Raw genomic sequence first — 15,970 nt, forward strand, 5'->3', positions numbered from 1 at the left:
AGTATTTCATCATCCCTTACTTTGGAAATCTATTCTTCAGAAAAAAATAAAAATATAAAAAGTTAAAAATAACATCAACAATAATAGGGTCTGAAGTCTGAAACACTTTTTCTGGATGAAAGAACCAACGTCAAACTACTGCGGCATTCTGGTTTACTAAATTTGTTTTTCCTACAACTAGAAGTGACTAATTATGCACAAAGGCTTACATGCTAAAATTTCTACAATTAAAAAAAGATTCAGATTCATTCAGCCTTATTCAGCGTATAAACCACCAATCAAAAATGAAAAATTATTCTCCTCAATATAACAGTCATAGTGGGAAAAACACATTTTGACAACCCCAAAAATAGTAATAACATAAGAGCATATAATTTTCCTCATAAAATACTTATTTTCTGGCTAAGAACCATTACTTTTTTCTAAAGTAACTAGTTTCTTTCCCTGAGTAATATATGCTTATTTTTAGAGCTGCTTTGTATTGCTGTAATACATGCTTATTGTAGTATTTTGAATAATATAAGCTTATTGTAGAAAATAAAGAATAAAGAAACAAAATCTGCTATAATTTAGTCATGCTGAAATAACCATTGTTGATGTTTTGATATATTTCCTTGCAGACATTTTCTACACATATTACCCTCTAACTAAAAAAATAAAGTTGATATCATACTCTATATTTTAATATCCTGATTGTTTCCTGCTGTACTTATTTCATGAGCACTCCCTATGGCATTAAATATTCATTTCAGGTATTTAGCAACACCTTCAACCTTTATGTTATTTTCAGTTTTTCACCATGAAAAATAATGCTGTATCCTTGTCTATTAATTTTTTTCCTCACAACTGGTGACTTCCTTAAACTAGATCTATGTGATATTAGCAGGTCAAAGGATCTTATCACTATTAAGGCTTCAAACCATTGCTTTCTCATACCTCTTTCCTCTTTCTATATTTCTAATATTGGTTCTTATAGTGGCTTTCTTTTCCAGGTATTTTTCATTAAGTTATTTTTCAGTGCTTCACTAGATCATAGGTGTGTTAAGATGTCAGGTGCAGATGCCTGTCATTTGAACTTTATCAGAATCTCAAATTAACACATTTCACGGCCCACTGGATCAAAATCAAGCATGTTAGGCCCAGAGATGTGAGGAATCTAGTATATGTAAAACAGCTAGTCAGTGAGAGTAAGAAAGTAAAAATCAGCCCCGTTATTCATAAAGCAGGCTGGGATGACAAACACAGATAGAGTCAGCTGCAAAGCTGACAGGAAACCATATTTCTCCCAAGGTCACACTGAAGCTAAAAGGTGTCATAACAACCCCCTTCTTTGGGTGACCACTGCTTTCTTATCTCATTGAGAAACCTTGTTCTCCACAATCACAGACTGTCAGAAACTTTGCTGTTTGAAATCATACTAGGAAGAGTGAATCATCCCACTTTTGACACAGAAAAGGAGCCTGGATTTCCAGCCCAGGTGCAGAGTTTCAGATTAGGGAGTTTCTGGACACAACATTCCACGTCTTTTTTCTTTTTTAAAAAAATTAATTTATTATTATTATTTTTTTGGCTGCGTTGGGTTTTCGTTGCTGCATGCAGGCTTTCTCTAGTTGTGGCGAGCGGGGGCTACTCTTCCTTGTGGTGCGTGGGCTTCTCATTGCGGTGGCTTCTCTTTGTTGCGGGGCACGGTTTCTCCGTGCATGGGCTTCAGCAGTTGTGGCAGGCAGGCTCAGCAGTTGTGCCTTGCGGGCTCTAGAGCACAGGCTCAGTAGTTGTGGCGCACGGGCTTAGTTGCTCCACAGCATGTGGGATCTTCCCGGACCAGGGCTTGAACTTGTGTCCCCTGCATTGGCAGGAGGATTCTTAACCACTGCGCCACCAGGTAAGTCCCTTCCATGTCTTTCTTAACTCTGAAGTTTCCAAGGAAACTCTGTAGTTTCCAGGTCATGGGCTACTTCACATTTCAGATCTTTACACCCAGCCCTGCTTTGAGCCAATCAAAATATTGCTTCATTAAACTTCCCTAAGTTCCACCATTCTCCAAGATGCTCTGAAAGACCTATCTTTTCCTTTGTTGGTGAGACACTCCCAGTTCCTCCAGTGTGTGGTCTCCCTCATTGAAATACACATGACTTTGTTTAACTAAGGTTTGTCCCTGCTGGTTTTCAGTCAGCTGGGCTATGATAAGAGAAGTGTCTGAATTTCAAATTAGGACACCTCTAAGTCATGAATGTCAAGTCCAGGGATGTAAGGATATAATGCACTTCAAAGAGCTGTGTCATTGTATGAAGAAATGTCTCAATTTTGAATAAGAATGTATCAAATGTATTATTTATAAAACATACAAAAAGTAAAACAAAAACTCTAATTCCCATCCAGGAGAACAGTTTTCAGACTTGTGTGTAGGGACCTAGGGCTCTGCTGAGGCATGTTAGTGACCTGCAGGGAGTGGAGGGGATTCAAGCAGGTGCGTTCTGAGCCCCTGAGTTTATAGTCAACTAGAGCAGGTCTGCTTTCATCTGCTCTCTACATCTGGGAATTATGGCAATGATCATTTAAAGGGAGGGTTCTAATGCTTGCGGGGGGGAAGAAAAAGCAAAAAAGAAAAAAGTTGAAAATCACTATAGGAGAGGACAATCTGAAGATCTATGAGACGATTCATAAAGGTCCAGAAGGTTTCAAGCTTTTTTTTTACTCCAGCTTCCTAAGTCAGCCCTGGCATCCATTTGATTAGTGCCTCTTCAACTATGTGCGGTGAAGGACCTGCTTTGGTTGTTCTAATTTCCAGTCCCATCATGAACCAATACTTTTGTAAACTATATTAAAAATAAATTTTGAAAAAATGAAATAAAAAAGTGGGACACATATAAAAGCCCCCATTTTTTATTATTAGGTTCAGCAGATATACTAGAACTCTATCATATTGTTATGAAAGTTCCTAAATGCTTACCCCCAATTTCTGTATTTTCCCCAATATGAGGACACTGGCCTCGTCCAAGGGTCATAATTTGAATTTACACTTAGGCGTATAGATCACAATTTGTTTCTATACTTAAACGTCACCAAATAAATGCTACATATAATCACGTAACTAGAAAAGACAGATAATCTGGTCTAATTCACTTCTGTTTTTGAATGGACCACTAGAAGGTATAATTCCTACCCTCTAGTAGATCACAGATTAAATACAGAACAGATGAAATTCTGACCAGGACAAAACTTTTAGCTTTGTTTTTTCTTTAAGGTCTAGAAAGTGCTCCTACCTTTAGTGTTCACTGACTGGGTACCCACCACGTGACAGATTCTTGGGCTAAATCAGTGAACAAAAGACAAAAATTCCTGCCTTGGTGGAGCTGATGTTGGGTGTTGGCAATGGAAGGGTAGACAGACAATAAACAAGGTAAGCCAAGTATACACTATATTAGAAGGTAATAAATGGTTTGGGGAAGAATCACAATGGGAAGCATCATGAGGACAGACTGCATTTTTAAACAGGGCAGTCGGGGTAGGCCTCACTGAGAAAATAACAATGGAGCAAGATCAAAAAGAAGTGAGGAACTGAATCATGTGCGTATCCAGGGGAACAGCATTCCAGGGAGAAGGAACAGACATTGCACAGGCCCCGAAGCAGGTGTCTTCAAAGAACAGCAAGAAGGAATGCAACTGGGGTGGAGAGAGGAAGAGGGAGGGAGACAGGAGATGAGGGGTCAGAGAGGTATGGGGAGGGGTTTAGTTGGAATCACACTGCTTGGCGCCTCGTGGCCACCGTGAGGCCTTTGCATTTTACCCTGAGGGAAATGGGAGTCATTGGTGGGTTCCAATCAGAGGACTAAAATGATCTGACTTACAACTGAAAAGGATCTCTCTGGCTGCTGTGTGGAGAAAGCAGTGGGGCTATAAGAGCAATTGTAAAGCTCCTGCAGGCATCCAGGAGAGGGCTGATGGTGGTGCAGGTGGTAGCAAGGAGGGGCAAGAAGTGCTGACGTTCTGGATATTTTGTTGATGGAGCCAACAGGATTTCCTGAAATCTTGGTTGTGGGGTGTGAGAGAAAGAAAAGGCATGACTCCTAAGATGTTTGACTGGAGGAGGAGCCGGTGTCAGGGATCAAACAGCAAGTTCGGGTTTGGATGGATGGAGTTTGTGATGCCTAGGGGACTTCCAAGTGGAGATGTCCAGGAGGCAGTTGCATACAAGAGTCCAGAGTTCAGAGGAGACATTTCGTCTGCAGATCTTCATCTGTGAGCAGAGACGACTGAAACTCATGCAATGGGAGAGCAACAGGCATGTGAACGTAAACAGAGAAGAGATCCAAGACCTCCAATGTTAAGAGGTCAGGAAAGACTAAGTTATAGCAAAGGAGGCTGAGAAAGAGTGACCAGTGGGTAGGAACTCAGCGGAGTGTGGTGTCCTGGAGGACAGGTGAAGTGAGTCTATTGGTAGTCCCATCGGCCAAAAGGAAGAACACCTTGGTAGCTGGTTACTCCCATCGTGGGCTAGTGAAGAGGGGGATACAACTCCTGAAGGGCCATCTAGGGAATGGGAACACTGCAAGGATGGTTATCTTGGCAAATTCTAAAAATTCTTAGCAATGGTGATGGCAAGTAGGGAGTGAATGCACAGCACATTAAATGCCCCCTCTTCGGGGCACTGTTTATTCCTGCAAAGTCACCGGCACAGACTGGTGATTCCTAACCAACAGAACGTATTGAAATCACCTGGACAGCTTCTGAAAAAGACAAATACTATCCCCCTTCTAGAGATTCAGACCTAGAAGGTCTAACATAAGGCTGGGCATGTGATTCTGCAGGCGCTCTGGGTCTGGAGCTCCAGCTCTCTGGGCACCAGGCTGTGACTCTACATGAAGCTGGGAGCTGTTTCCTTCCCTGCATCTTTCTCTGTGCTGCCTGTGCCTTCCCCCAGGCCTGAGCAATCTGCAATGCTTCCCAGCGGATATCTGATACTGATTTTTTCTCATAAAATTGAGTACCAAGCAATCTATCTTCCTTTTGAAGTATAATTCTCACTATTTCCCCTTCACACTTAATATATATAACAATAGCACAAACAAAAAATTAAAATGTAGCTTTCATAGAATTCTAGTTCTTAATAACAAACCATCTCCAATTTGTTAAATATAGGGCAAACTTTAGGTCAAGCTGTTGAAAACATGATTTGGTTTTACAACATGGTGCTTCATAAAATAAAAATGTTCTACTGCATAAGAGCTGGAGAGGATCTTAAAAATAATCCACCCAATGTTCTCATCATATAGGAAACAGAGGCACACAGGGGGGAAATAACTTGTCCAGGGTGTGCTCCTGGTGCTGGTGGCAGAAGGCAGTGGGCGAGGACGCAAAGCCAGACTGGACTCCTGAGCACTGGTCAGAAAGTTCACTCTTTCTACTCTATTACTCTCTGTTAGCTATTCCCCTCCCCCCCGCCAAAGTACAGCAATTAATGTCTGCACAGAATTGGTATCTTTGAAGCCCTCCTTTTTTCCTTTAAATAAAAACAGCTCTACTCACACCACAAAGCTCTGTGCTACGCTAACCCTTTGATGCCTCCATAGTATACGTGAGAAGAATGCTGTGGAGGCCTCACAAAGTCTCTTTTTTGTTTTTAATTGAAGTACAGTTGATTTACAATGTTGCGTTAGTTTCTGGTGTAAAGCAAAGTGATTCAGATATATATATACATACCTATGTATGTATGTGTGTATGTGTGTGTGTGTGTATGTGTGTCTGTATTCTTTTTCAGATTCTTTTCCATTATAGGTTATTATAAGATATTGAATACAGTTCCCTGTGCTATACAGTAGGACCTTGTTATTTATCTATTTTATATAGAGTAGTGTGTACAAAGTCGCTTCTTAAAAAGGCAAAGAAAAAGGAGACAGATGGGGAAAGGAAACCCCACATTTTCGGAGTTTCCATTACATACAGGGACCTGGGCTGGATGCTTGCCTAAGAGTGCAAGCCCCTACTATGTGCCAGTGGCAGAATAGTCTGTGTCAGTTTTCACAACGCTGTGCTTTACGCATATTGTGCACATTTCACAGAAGAGGAAAGTAAGATTCTGAGATGTCACTCACAGCTACCCCCTTATCTCCCCGGCAAGGGAGGAAGCAGGCTTATCATCAGACTACAGGCCAAGCCCACCAACACCCCAACGCTGAACGCTCATACTGATGCACTTCGTATAGACTTGGGGTAGGCAGAATCGTGCCCGCCCAAAGATGTCCACCTCCCAACAGCCACAGACTCTGAATAGATCACCTTACGCGGCAAAGGGGGTTGCTGGTATGATTAAGTTAAGGCTCTTGAGACTAGGAAACCACCTTGGATTATTTAGGGGGGCCTGATAATCACAAGGGTCCTTATAAGAGAAAGAGGCAGGCAGGAGAGGCAGAGTCAGAGAAGTAGATGCGACAAGGGACAAGCAGAGCTTGGAGTGATGCAGGGCCACGAGCCAAGGCAGGTGCACAGCCTCTGGAAGCTGGAAACAGCAGGGAAACAGATTCTCCCTCGGAGCCTCCAGAAGCAATGCAGAACCACTGTCGGCTTCTGACTTCAGAACAGTAAGCTAACACATAGTTGTTTTGTCTTAAGGTACATTTGTGGTAATATGCTAAATAGCAATAGGCTACTAATTCAGCACTCTTTTTCCCTACTTAAAAGGATTTTATTTTGTAAATAAGTTCATTTAGAAAACAAACTTACGGTTACCAAAGGGGAAAGGAGGGGGCGGGGGCGGGGGAGGGATAAGTTAGGAATTTGGGAGTAACATATATACACTACTATATATAAAATAAACAACAAGGACCTACACCTATAGTTCCCTGTGTGTATAGCACAGGGAACTATACTTGGAATTTTGTAATAACCTATATGGGAAAAGAATCTGAAAAAGAACATATATATATATATATATATATATATATATATATATCTGAATCACTTTACTGTACACCTGAAACTAACACAACATTGTAAATCAACTAAACTTCAATAAAAATAAATAAATAAAAAAATTTAAAAAGGATTTTAGTAGAACTCTATACTGGCATAAGAAATACCAACTAGACTTGAGAGCCTGTCCTGCCCCCACCAATTTCAAAACCATAAGGCTAATCAGGAATGCCATATGAACATTCTTACAAAGACAGCTGATTTCAAACCAGATAAAATTTTAATTATTGACTAGGACTCCCATGTTCCAATTAGACAAGCATTTTCACACACCAACCTTCAAGCCCAGGAACAGTTTTCACTTTCTTCCCCACTCTAAATAAATAACCAGTTTCTATAACTAGGGGTCCCGTTTTCAAAACAATTATTTCTTATTTTGCACTAAAAAACCAGTGCACCCAGGTGCTGCTGCCCTGGACACTGGTCTCCCTCCAGTTGTGGACCCGGGAGCAGCTCTGCACATCTGGCCAAGAGGCAGGGGGCCACGGCTGGGGCTCCTGATCCAGTAGCGGCCTCCGGGGCCAAGGCACCCCCATGGCCTTGGCCGCTACGCGGGGGTCCCTGGGGCACATCGCCTTCCTACCTGCCTCATCGCCAGGGCTTGGTGGGCTGGTCACTTGGTCGGCGACTTGCAGCATCCAGGGCGCCCACCGGCTGCCGGGGTCTGCACTTTGGGGTCATCCACCCCACACGCTCGGTACCGACCAGCGGGCCAGGCCGTGGGGCTGGGGCCACCGCGGGCACCTTCGTGGGAAGGGAGCGAAGTCCCAGGGGTGGTAGGGGAAGAAACAGATTTGCTTTCCCCACTGTCTGGTTTATGCATGAAGAGCACAGCCATCCCTGAACTTGTGGTTCCTGGACTTTCCTCTCTGTCTCCTCACCAAGGTTGGCATTGGTCAAAGATCAGATACCTTTCCAGAGAGTTCTTAAGCACCACTGACCACGCGGTTCTGACAGTATTTCATGACAATGTATGGTGACAGTTTAGAACAAGTGCTTCTCAGCTAAGAATTTCTGTGAAGTAGACTGGGTAAGTCATTCTGCTGCACAGCCCTCGTGATGATATTGGGGACCATGCGGATGATTGCGAAGCCACAATGGCTCAAAAGAAAGCTTCAGAGAACAAGGTAAATATATGTATATATACATACATATATGTATATATCGCCCAATTTCAGGGGTGGCAGGGATAAGGGAAAATGCCACACCTCCAAGGGACAGACTGCACGGGACACCAAACAATGTGCTCAAGGATGTGCGAGTTTATCAGCTTTACAAGTCATGCAAGTGAAAGATGCCATGAACGGACTTAGAAGACATCAGTGGGAGGATCTTCCCTCTGCCACGTCTATCTGAGGCTTTGACAGTTATGCAGAAGGGCGGAAATATCTTCAGAAATTTAGAGAGGCTACAGAAGGAGAGACAGGAAAGGTGGAAATATCACGGCTACACATAGATTGAGTGAAGAGCTTCCCAAGGAGAAATTTACTAACCAGTGACCAGCTGACTGAATAGCTGCAGACGGTCAACTGTGGAATGTTACGGTTTACACATAATCATATCAGTAGATATCTGATGGTCAACAAACTCAGTTTCCATGACCTGAAGAAATGATGGAATAGGGGGTGTAGAGAAGCAAAGGAGGCTGGAAGATTCTGAAAGAGAGGCGTTAACAGGAACCGACCTGTGAAAGGAGGTCTCTGTATATTTAAATAGTTATAATGTTGCTTTTTGACACTTGGCCAACTGAGCTGTTAATTCTGACTTAAGAATCTTTTTTTTAAATGAATGATTTCAAAGAAAAATTTGGATTTTAAAGGTGTGAAAATATTTTTTTGTATGAGAAAAAAAGTGGGATTCAAAACAAATTTCTGTAGTGACTGACATCACTTATGCTAAGAAATAAAGTCAAGGCTTTGTTACCTGAAGACAAAATCAATAAACTAAGAATGACAGCTATCTGGGGCCATTAATAATTATAGCATTAGATTGCAATTAAATGAGTCATTCCTAAAGATATTATTTTACATATTATATACGTTAATACATTAATTAACCCCTCAAAGGGGATAGAAATAATCTCCTAGAGGGGAAAAAAGTCCTGTTAAAATTCAATCTCTTGGCTAAGGTTTTGGGTAAATATAGTATCATGAAGCCTCATCAAAACTCATCAAAATGAATTTCTCCAAGTTTTCTTTATTCATTCATTCATAAACAAAATTAATATATGCATTCAATACGCACTGAAGGCCTCTCCTATACCCAGCGCTGGCTTGGCCCTGGATTTGGAAAGACCCAACATGCAGTAAATAAACTTCAAAGCAAACACATTCTAATGAATAGAGCCTAAATTTCCCCAAACGTGCTTATAGACACCCTTCTCATACAGAGCTTATTATGCATGGACCTCACCCACCTCTGTCCATGCAGTCTTCAACTGAGTTATCAGATTACTAACCTGGGTAAACCTTACTGAAGACTGTGATATGAATGATTCTCATATCCAAATCTGTACACACTTTTCAAAAATATCCATTATTTCAATGAAGTAAACCTGCTTTAACATCCACGATAACTCAGTCACAGAATTTATAAGCTTTTAAAGCCAAAATGAGTGCCATGACCAAGATTCTCTAGTCATAATACTGTATTACACATTATAGGCCTACCGGAAATGGTACTTAACTCCAGCTTTTTTCAAGTCATTATTTAAGTTATATCACAACCTTCATCACCAATTCTGGGAGGGCAATACTGTCTCCCTTTTAGGTTAGATGTTACACAGTCAGTGCAAAGCTATGCAAGGGCGAGGACCACCCCCTGACTCAGAGGCCCAGGACCACTTCGCACCACATATAAAAAAGCCTTCATGGCTGGTAAACAGTCTGTTCCAATTAGACAACGGTGATCAGTTTCATTTCCAAATAAGTTTACTGAACCAGTTGGTTAGCGGAACTTGAATTTCTGGCTCCAAGCCGCACCTCCCTAACTGCCCTGTAACCCGGAATCCTCCGATGGAGGTGATGAGGGAAGGGGTGTGTAGTGGTTAGGGGCTTATGCTTGTGGAGGCAACAGACCTGAGTTCAAATGCCAGCTCCACCGACGACTCTGTGACCTTGTACACATTATCCCACTGCCCCAAGTTTCTGCATCTTTATCAGCAAAATTAGGATGCTGCTTAATAATAACACTAATGTTTAATAACCACTTATCATAAGAGCATTCCTTATATTACCCCATGTAACCCTCGCAACGGTTTGGTTACAAGGGTGGTTAACGAGCTTGCTCGAGGAAGCGGTGCTGCCGGAGTGTGACGTTTTATTACCTGGCTCCAGAATCCCTGCTCCCTGGGGAGGTGGTTCTGACCTGGAAAGTAGCTTCCTGGAAATCCTGATTCAGTAAAGCGGGGGTGGAGCCTAGGAAGGCGATCTTTAAGAAATACACCGGGCGGGGGGACTTCCCTGGTGGCGCAGTGGCTAAGACCCTGCGCTCCCAATGCAGGGGGCCGGAGTTCGATCCCTGGCCAGGGAACTAGATCCCACATGCATGCTGCAACTAAGAGTTCACATGCCCCAACTAAGAAGCCCACATGCAGCAACTAAGACCCAGCACAACCAAATAAAAAAAAAAAAATACACCAGGGGTATCCTATGATTAGCTAAGTTTGGGAAACACTATGTGGGAAAGAATATAAAACTTATAAATAAATAACCAAATGCCCTACCAGCTAAGGGAAGATTCTTACCCTCTTTCAGGGGCAATATAAATATTTAGATGACCCCATGGCCACTCAGGCCGGGTGTTGGCTGGGTCCTGTCGAGGAAGGCTCCCTGCCCTGTAGCCTGGTCTGCTGAGTACCTACACTGACAACCCACGGAATGAGAACTGGACTTGAACCACTGCAATGTGGATTAGAGTCCTGACTCTGCCTCTTCCTTTCTAAGCATGTCACTGGGTCAGTCACCTCACCGCTCTCAGCCTCAGTTTTCTCATCTGTAAGATGGAGATGAGAGTTGGCTGACACAGTGGGAAGAATCAGGAAACTGAGGTGTGCAAGAGGGCTTTATTGACCTTTATTAAGTGTAAAGGGCTAAACAAAGGTAGGGTCATTACTAACATGTCATTCTCCATGCAAGGGATCTCCTGCCCTCATTGGCTCAAGTCCTGCCCAGAAACATAGTGGCTGGTAGTACTGGTGGGGTTGGTGGTGGGAGGAGGGTGGGAAATGGAATGGCACTTGGCTTCCTGAGCTTCCTGAAGCTGATGCCTAAGAAAAATGACTTTTCTCTGAGATAAGCTGTATTTCAAACTTTTAGCTACATGCCAAGAAAATGCTTAGCTACTGGAAAAAAAGAAGAATTTTCCAAAACTTCACAGAAGACAAACTAGCAGGGAATGTGCTTTCTCAGGGACTTGGTAAGAAAGACCTTTAACCCTGGCTAAAGATTAACAACGATAATTAAATTATTAAACTGGAAACTTATTGTTAGTTATGTTTTAACTAACATAATGCAGTTGTTTACTGCATTTGAAAGAGTTGAAGAAGAGTCTGGTTGCTCTTGGTTTATTTAGTTAGGGCCAGAGAGGTGTGACATACCCTATCAAAGTCACCGTAGGGGGACACGGCTGAGTGTCCACTGTGTGCCAGACACAGGGTGTTCCATGCGTCACTAGACTGCTAAATTCTCACTTCAGCTCTCTAAGAAATCTCCCCCTATTTTGCAGAGTTACTCAGAGAAATCAAGTGCCACGCCCAAGAAGGCAGTTCGGCTTGACTTTATACCCCACTTCTGACCCTTGTGGAGCCAGAAGTGATGTGTCTGGCAAGGGCAGTCACGTTCACTGAAGGAGCACATTTCCTAATTTGGCTTTGTGCTGGTCATCCACACACAGCATTCCTTTCTTATGGGCATGGCCACACAAGAGATCAAATTATAGATCAGAAAGTTGAATCTTGTGCTAAGGAGTAGATTCTTTCAAAGGGCATTTCCACTCAGCAATGGCTTTCTGTTGCATACTCTCCTCTATTCCAGGGACAGGTCTGCATGGAGACATGGGGCCTGTGTAGAATCAGGAAGCCATGGGGAATGACTGCCTTCTGTCTGTCTTCCTGCCACCATACTCCCTGCCTCCACCTCCCCATCCACAAGGCAGATCCCATTCTTCTATGAACTTTAAAACACCCAGGTAACAATACAATCATGGTTCATATTCTGGTGAACCTCAAGATCAACTTTGGGTTTCTTAATCGATTTCTTATGATGAGTGAAGCTCTTATCCATTTTTTAAAAAAAAATTCTATTAGTTTTTACTTGAGATGGTGGTATCAGCCTGTAAATATAATAAAGTACTCCCGAACTGTAGTATTTTGGACATATTCAGTTGAATATTTTCCCATCTACTTTAAAGAATCAAGTAACAGATTATATATACTGTGTATTAAAATATTTCACAAAGTAATAGTAGTTAACTAAAAACTTAATAACTTTGAACTTTGTATAATTAAGTATAGGTTTGATATGTATTCTGACAATAATTTTTCACTGTCTAGGCAAGAGTCAGCCTTTTAAAAAAATGACTTAGTGCTGATTTCTTACCTTTAACCTCAAACAAAAGGTTGGTTCCATTCACAATTATACTCCAACCGAATGCATCTAACCATGGCTTGCTTAGTAGGATGTAGATGCCATATTTCATTCTAAAGCATCAGAGAGCAAAGAAGTTGTATGATGGGTCTGCTCTAAGGGTCACTGCTGCTCTGGTTGTCTTCTCACCTTCCTTTGCAGGAAGTGAGGAGGGGGAAGGGGTCCCCTCCCTCTGACAAAATCTTTCTATACTCATCCACATGGGATTTCATAAAACTTTTACAGAATATTAAAAGCATTCTAAATATTTTGCTGATCCTGAGCTACATCTACCCCTTGCTATACAGCTTCTTCTCTGACAACTGCAACCACAGATATCCCTTTCCTGAAAGCCCATGGGACTTAAATTAAATGCTTGCCTGCTCAAGCAAACCCTTGAATACATACTTAAAGCAATCATATGTTAGAGCTGGATAGAAACCGATATATCCTCCTCTCCAAACACCATCATTTTTTGCAAACTAGACACCTGCAGTCCTGAGGGGAGAAAGGAGCTGCTTGAGGTCCCAGAACCTCCTGGTGGAGCCTCCACTCATCCTCACAGATTTCCCTCTCAGCTTACAGCTCTTATATGGCAAGTTCAGCACCACAAGAGCTGCAAAGTCTCCTTATTTACCTGTATACCCACCTTGCACCTATTACAGTGCCTGGAACATGGAAGCAGCTCAGCAAACTGGGGATGGGCATAGGAAGAGAAAAGCTAGAGACACGCAAGTAAAAATCTAGAAGATGAGGCAGAAGAGAGATTATGACTTTGAGAAAAGTAAAACCAAAATGCCATGGGGGTTCAGAAGGCAGTTGCCCATGGAGTGGTTAAGTGCCCGAGCTCTGAAGTCACTCATGCTGAGCTTTTTCATTCAGGCACTCAACAAATATTCAGTGAGGGTCTCCCTGGTGCAGGGAACAGACAGATGAGCAAGACAAACAGAGGCCCTGATCACAAGCAGAGAATCAAACAAGCAAATAAACAGTTAATTTCAACTGGTGACAAATTCTCTTAAGGAAAAATCACAGGGGTAATCTAACAAAGGATGTGTGCATGAAGGGGCAATTTCAAACAACACAGCCAAGGGAGAGCATCTTTGAGGAAGTAACATGTAAGCTGAGACTACAGATAACCAACTGTGTGACTTTAGGCAGGTTACACAACCTCTCTGAGCCCCAGTTTCCTTCCCCATCTGGATTAGGAAGGCAAGGCCAAGTACCTCATGGGGCTGGAGGAATGTAAAAGTAGATGGACCTGAATCACCTGCAAACTCTTAGTAGGCATTGTGGCTATTGTCATTCTGAGAAGGTCAGAGACTCGTGACAAGTGGGAGAGCTCAGGCGGTCAGCACGGAAATGCAAGGTCCGGGCAGGATCACTCCTGTTCCCATTACCTGCTTTCCTCTTCCCTACTAGACTGAGAGTTCTAGGGCAGGGGCCAGGTGGTCTCTGACCTCCGAGCCCCGCCTCTGCGCCAGGAGGAGAAGCCAGGAGCTAGGAGCTTGAGGGGCGTGGGGGTCGGTGCCACCGGGCCACCTAGCAATCGCTCGCGCCAGTCCCCGCCGTGGCCTGTCCCCGCGGCAGCCATCTTGGGTGTCCTCCCCGCGGCGAGTTTCGTCACGCGGCCGCGGGGACAGCGTGGCAGGGCGCGTGCGGGCGTGGATGGGTGAGCCCCCTCCCATGCCGGGAGACCCACTCCACCGCGGGGGCTCAGGGGGAGCTCAGAGGAGGTCAGGCTGCTGGAGGTGGGGAGCTCAGGCAGCGGGATGGCAGGGGTCTCCAAGGTGCAGGGACCCCTGGCCCGGGAAGTCCCGGGCATGGCGAGGGGGCTTCTGACCTCCCAGCCCCGGTGTCTCCCGGCAGCCGGCCCGCGGGAGCGCGCCCCCGCTCCAGCCCGCGCCCCTCCGCCAGGCTCCCTGCGCGTTTCCAACCCACAGCACCCGGGCCCGCGGCCCACGACTCACCGCTCCCCCCCGGCCACCGCCCGCGCCGCTCTCGAGACCCGCTCAACACCGCCTCCGCCGCCACCGGAAGCGCTTCTCCCGCCACGGCGGCCCTGCGCGCCGCCGCCGTCCGGAGCGCGCCCTCAGAGCGCGTCCCCGCGCGGAGCCCCGAGGCCCGGCTGGGCTGGGCTGGGCGGCGGCCGCGCGCGGGAGGCCCCGGACGCGCCCTCGCAGTCGCTGCGCTCTGGAAGCAGCCTCCGCCTGGTCCAGGCGCGATCCTCTATGCCCGCGCTTTTGCTTCTGGCTCCATCATGAACTCCCAAGTTCACCCTCACCGTGGTGCGGGGCTCCGTGCCATGTTTCCCATTTTGGTTTCCCCGAGACCGACCCCTTACTTGATCATTTCTCAGTTCCCAGGGTCTTACATACAGTCAGCATCCTCTCATTCATTCATTCAAACCATTGTTTCCCAAAGCGTGGAATTTGGCACCACTGGGGCTACAAGGCGATTTTAGGTGGTACAGGGGCCACGACCTGATTTATGTCTAAACAAGAATCATCATCCTGGCTGCTGTGTGAATAGGCTGTAGAGGAGATGACGTGGAGGCAGAGAAGCCAGCAGGGAGGCTACCGGGGCTAACCAGGGGAGAGATGACGGTGGCTTGGACCAGGTTGGTAGCAGGAGAGGCGGTGAGAATTATTGGATTCTGGGTATATCTTGGAGACAGGTGAAATTTAATAAGTAGTGAAATTACATCATGTTCATGGATAGGAATATTCCATTTTTAAAGTCGTAAATTCTCCCCAAATTAACCTAAAAATATAATGCAATACCAAACAAAATTCTGTCAACTCTAGTGGGTATAAGAGTTTGGTGTATAACTTAACAGGGTGACTGTAAAATGTATATGAAAAAATAAAGAGCCAGAAATAGCCAAAACAATTTTGAAGAAAAAGCAGGGTGGAGTGACTCATCCTATGAACACAGAGAGGTTGTGTGTTTGTGCAGGGATCAAAAAATAGTGCAGCCAAATAAGAGGTACCAGACACACACCCTGCACATACAGAAACCTTCTATTAACTGCATCCCAAGTGAACGGGAAGGTTAGATATTCATTAAATGATGCTGGGGCAATTGAACCCCTACCTTAAACCATGTATAAAACTGAACTCCAAGCAGATTAAAGACCCAAATATGAAAAACAAAACTCCCAACTTTTTAGCAGACAATATAGGAGGGTATCTTTATGACTGAGGTTAAGGATGCAGTCTTAAATAAACACAAAATGGATGGAATATAAAGGAAAGATTGAAAAGTTAAACCTCATTAAAACTAAAAAAGTCATGCTCACCAATGATAGCATAATAAAAGGGAAAGAGTTCACAGACTGGCAGGAAATATTTTCAATACATGGATCTGGCAAAGAA

General features: G+C 44.2%; 1 protein-coding gene across 6 annotated transcripts in view; it reads right to left on the reverse strand.

Annotated features, from left to right (window-relative positions):
• The window catches only part of SFXN1 (sideroflexin 1), a 45,382-nt gene extending 30,662 nt beyond the window's left edge, over positions 1–14,720 (reverse strand). For 2 of the 6 annotated variants that reach the window (XM_082456532.1, XM_082456531.1), the window contains exon 1: positions 14,564–14,720. Coding sequence is in view for 4 of the 6 variants with exons in the window: in XM_082456534.1 (XP_082312660.1) it covers positions 12,567–12,596 (30 nt within the window). In the remaining 2 variants the exon portion in view is untranslated. Of the gene's footprint in view, positions 1–12,566; positions 13,815–14,563 lie in introns of those variants that run through there. The other 4 variants (XM_082456534.1, XM_082456529.1, XM_082456530.1 and 1 more) reach the window with 4 other exon arrangements.
• Positions 14,721–15,970: the final 1,250 nt, after the last annotated feature.

The sequence above is a fragment of the Balaenoptera physalus genome, assembly GCF_965194825.1.
Source record: "Balaenoptera physalus genome assembly, chromosome: 3".
Classification (NCBI taxonomy): domain Eukaryota; kingdom Metazoa; phylum Chordata; class Mammalia; order Artiodactyla; family Balaenopteridae; genus Balaenoptera; species Balaenoptera physalus.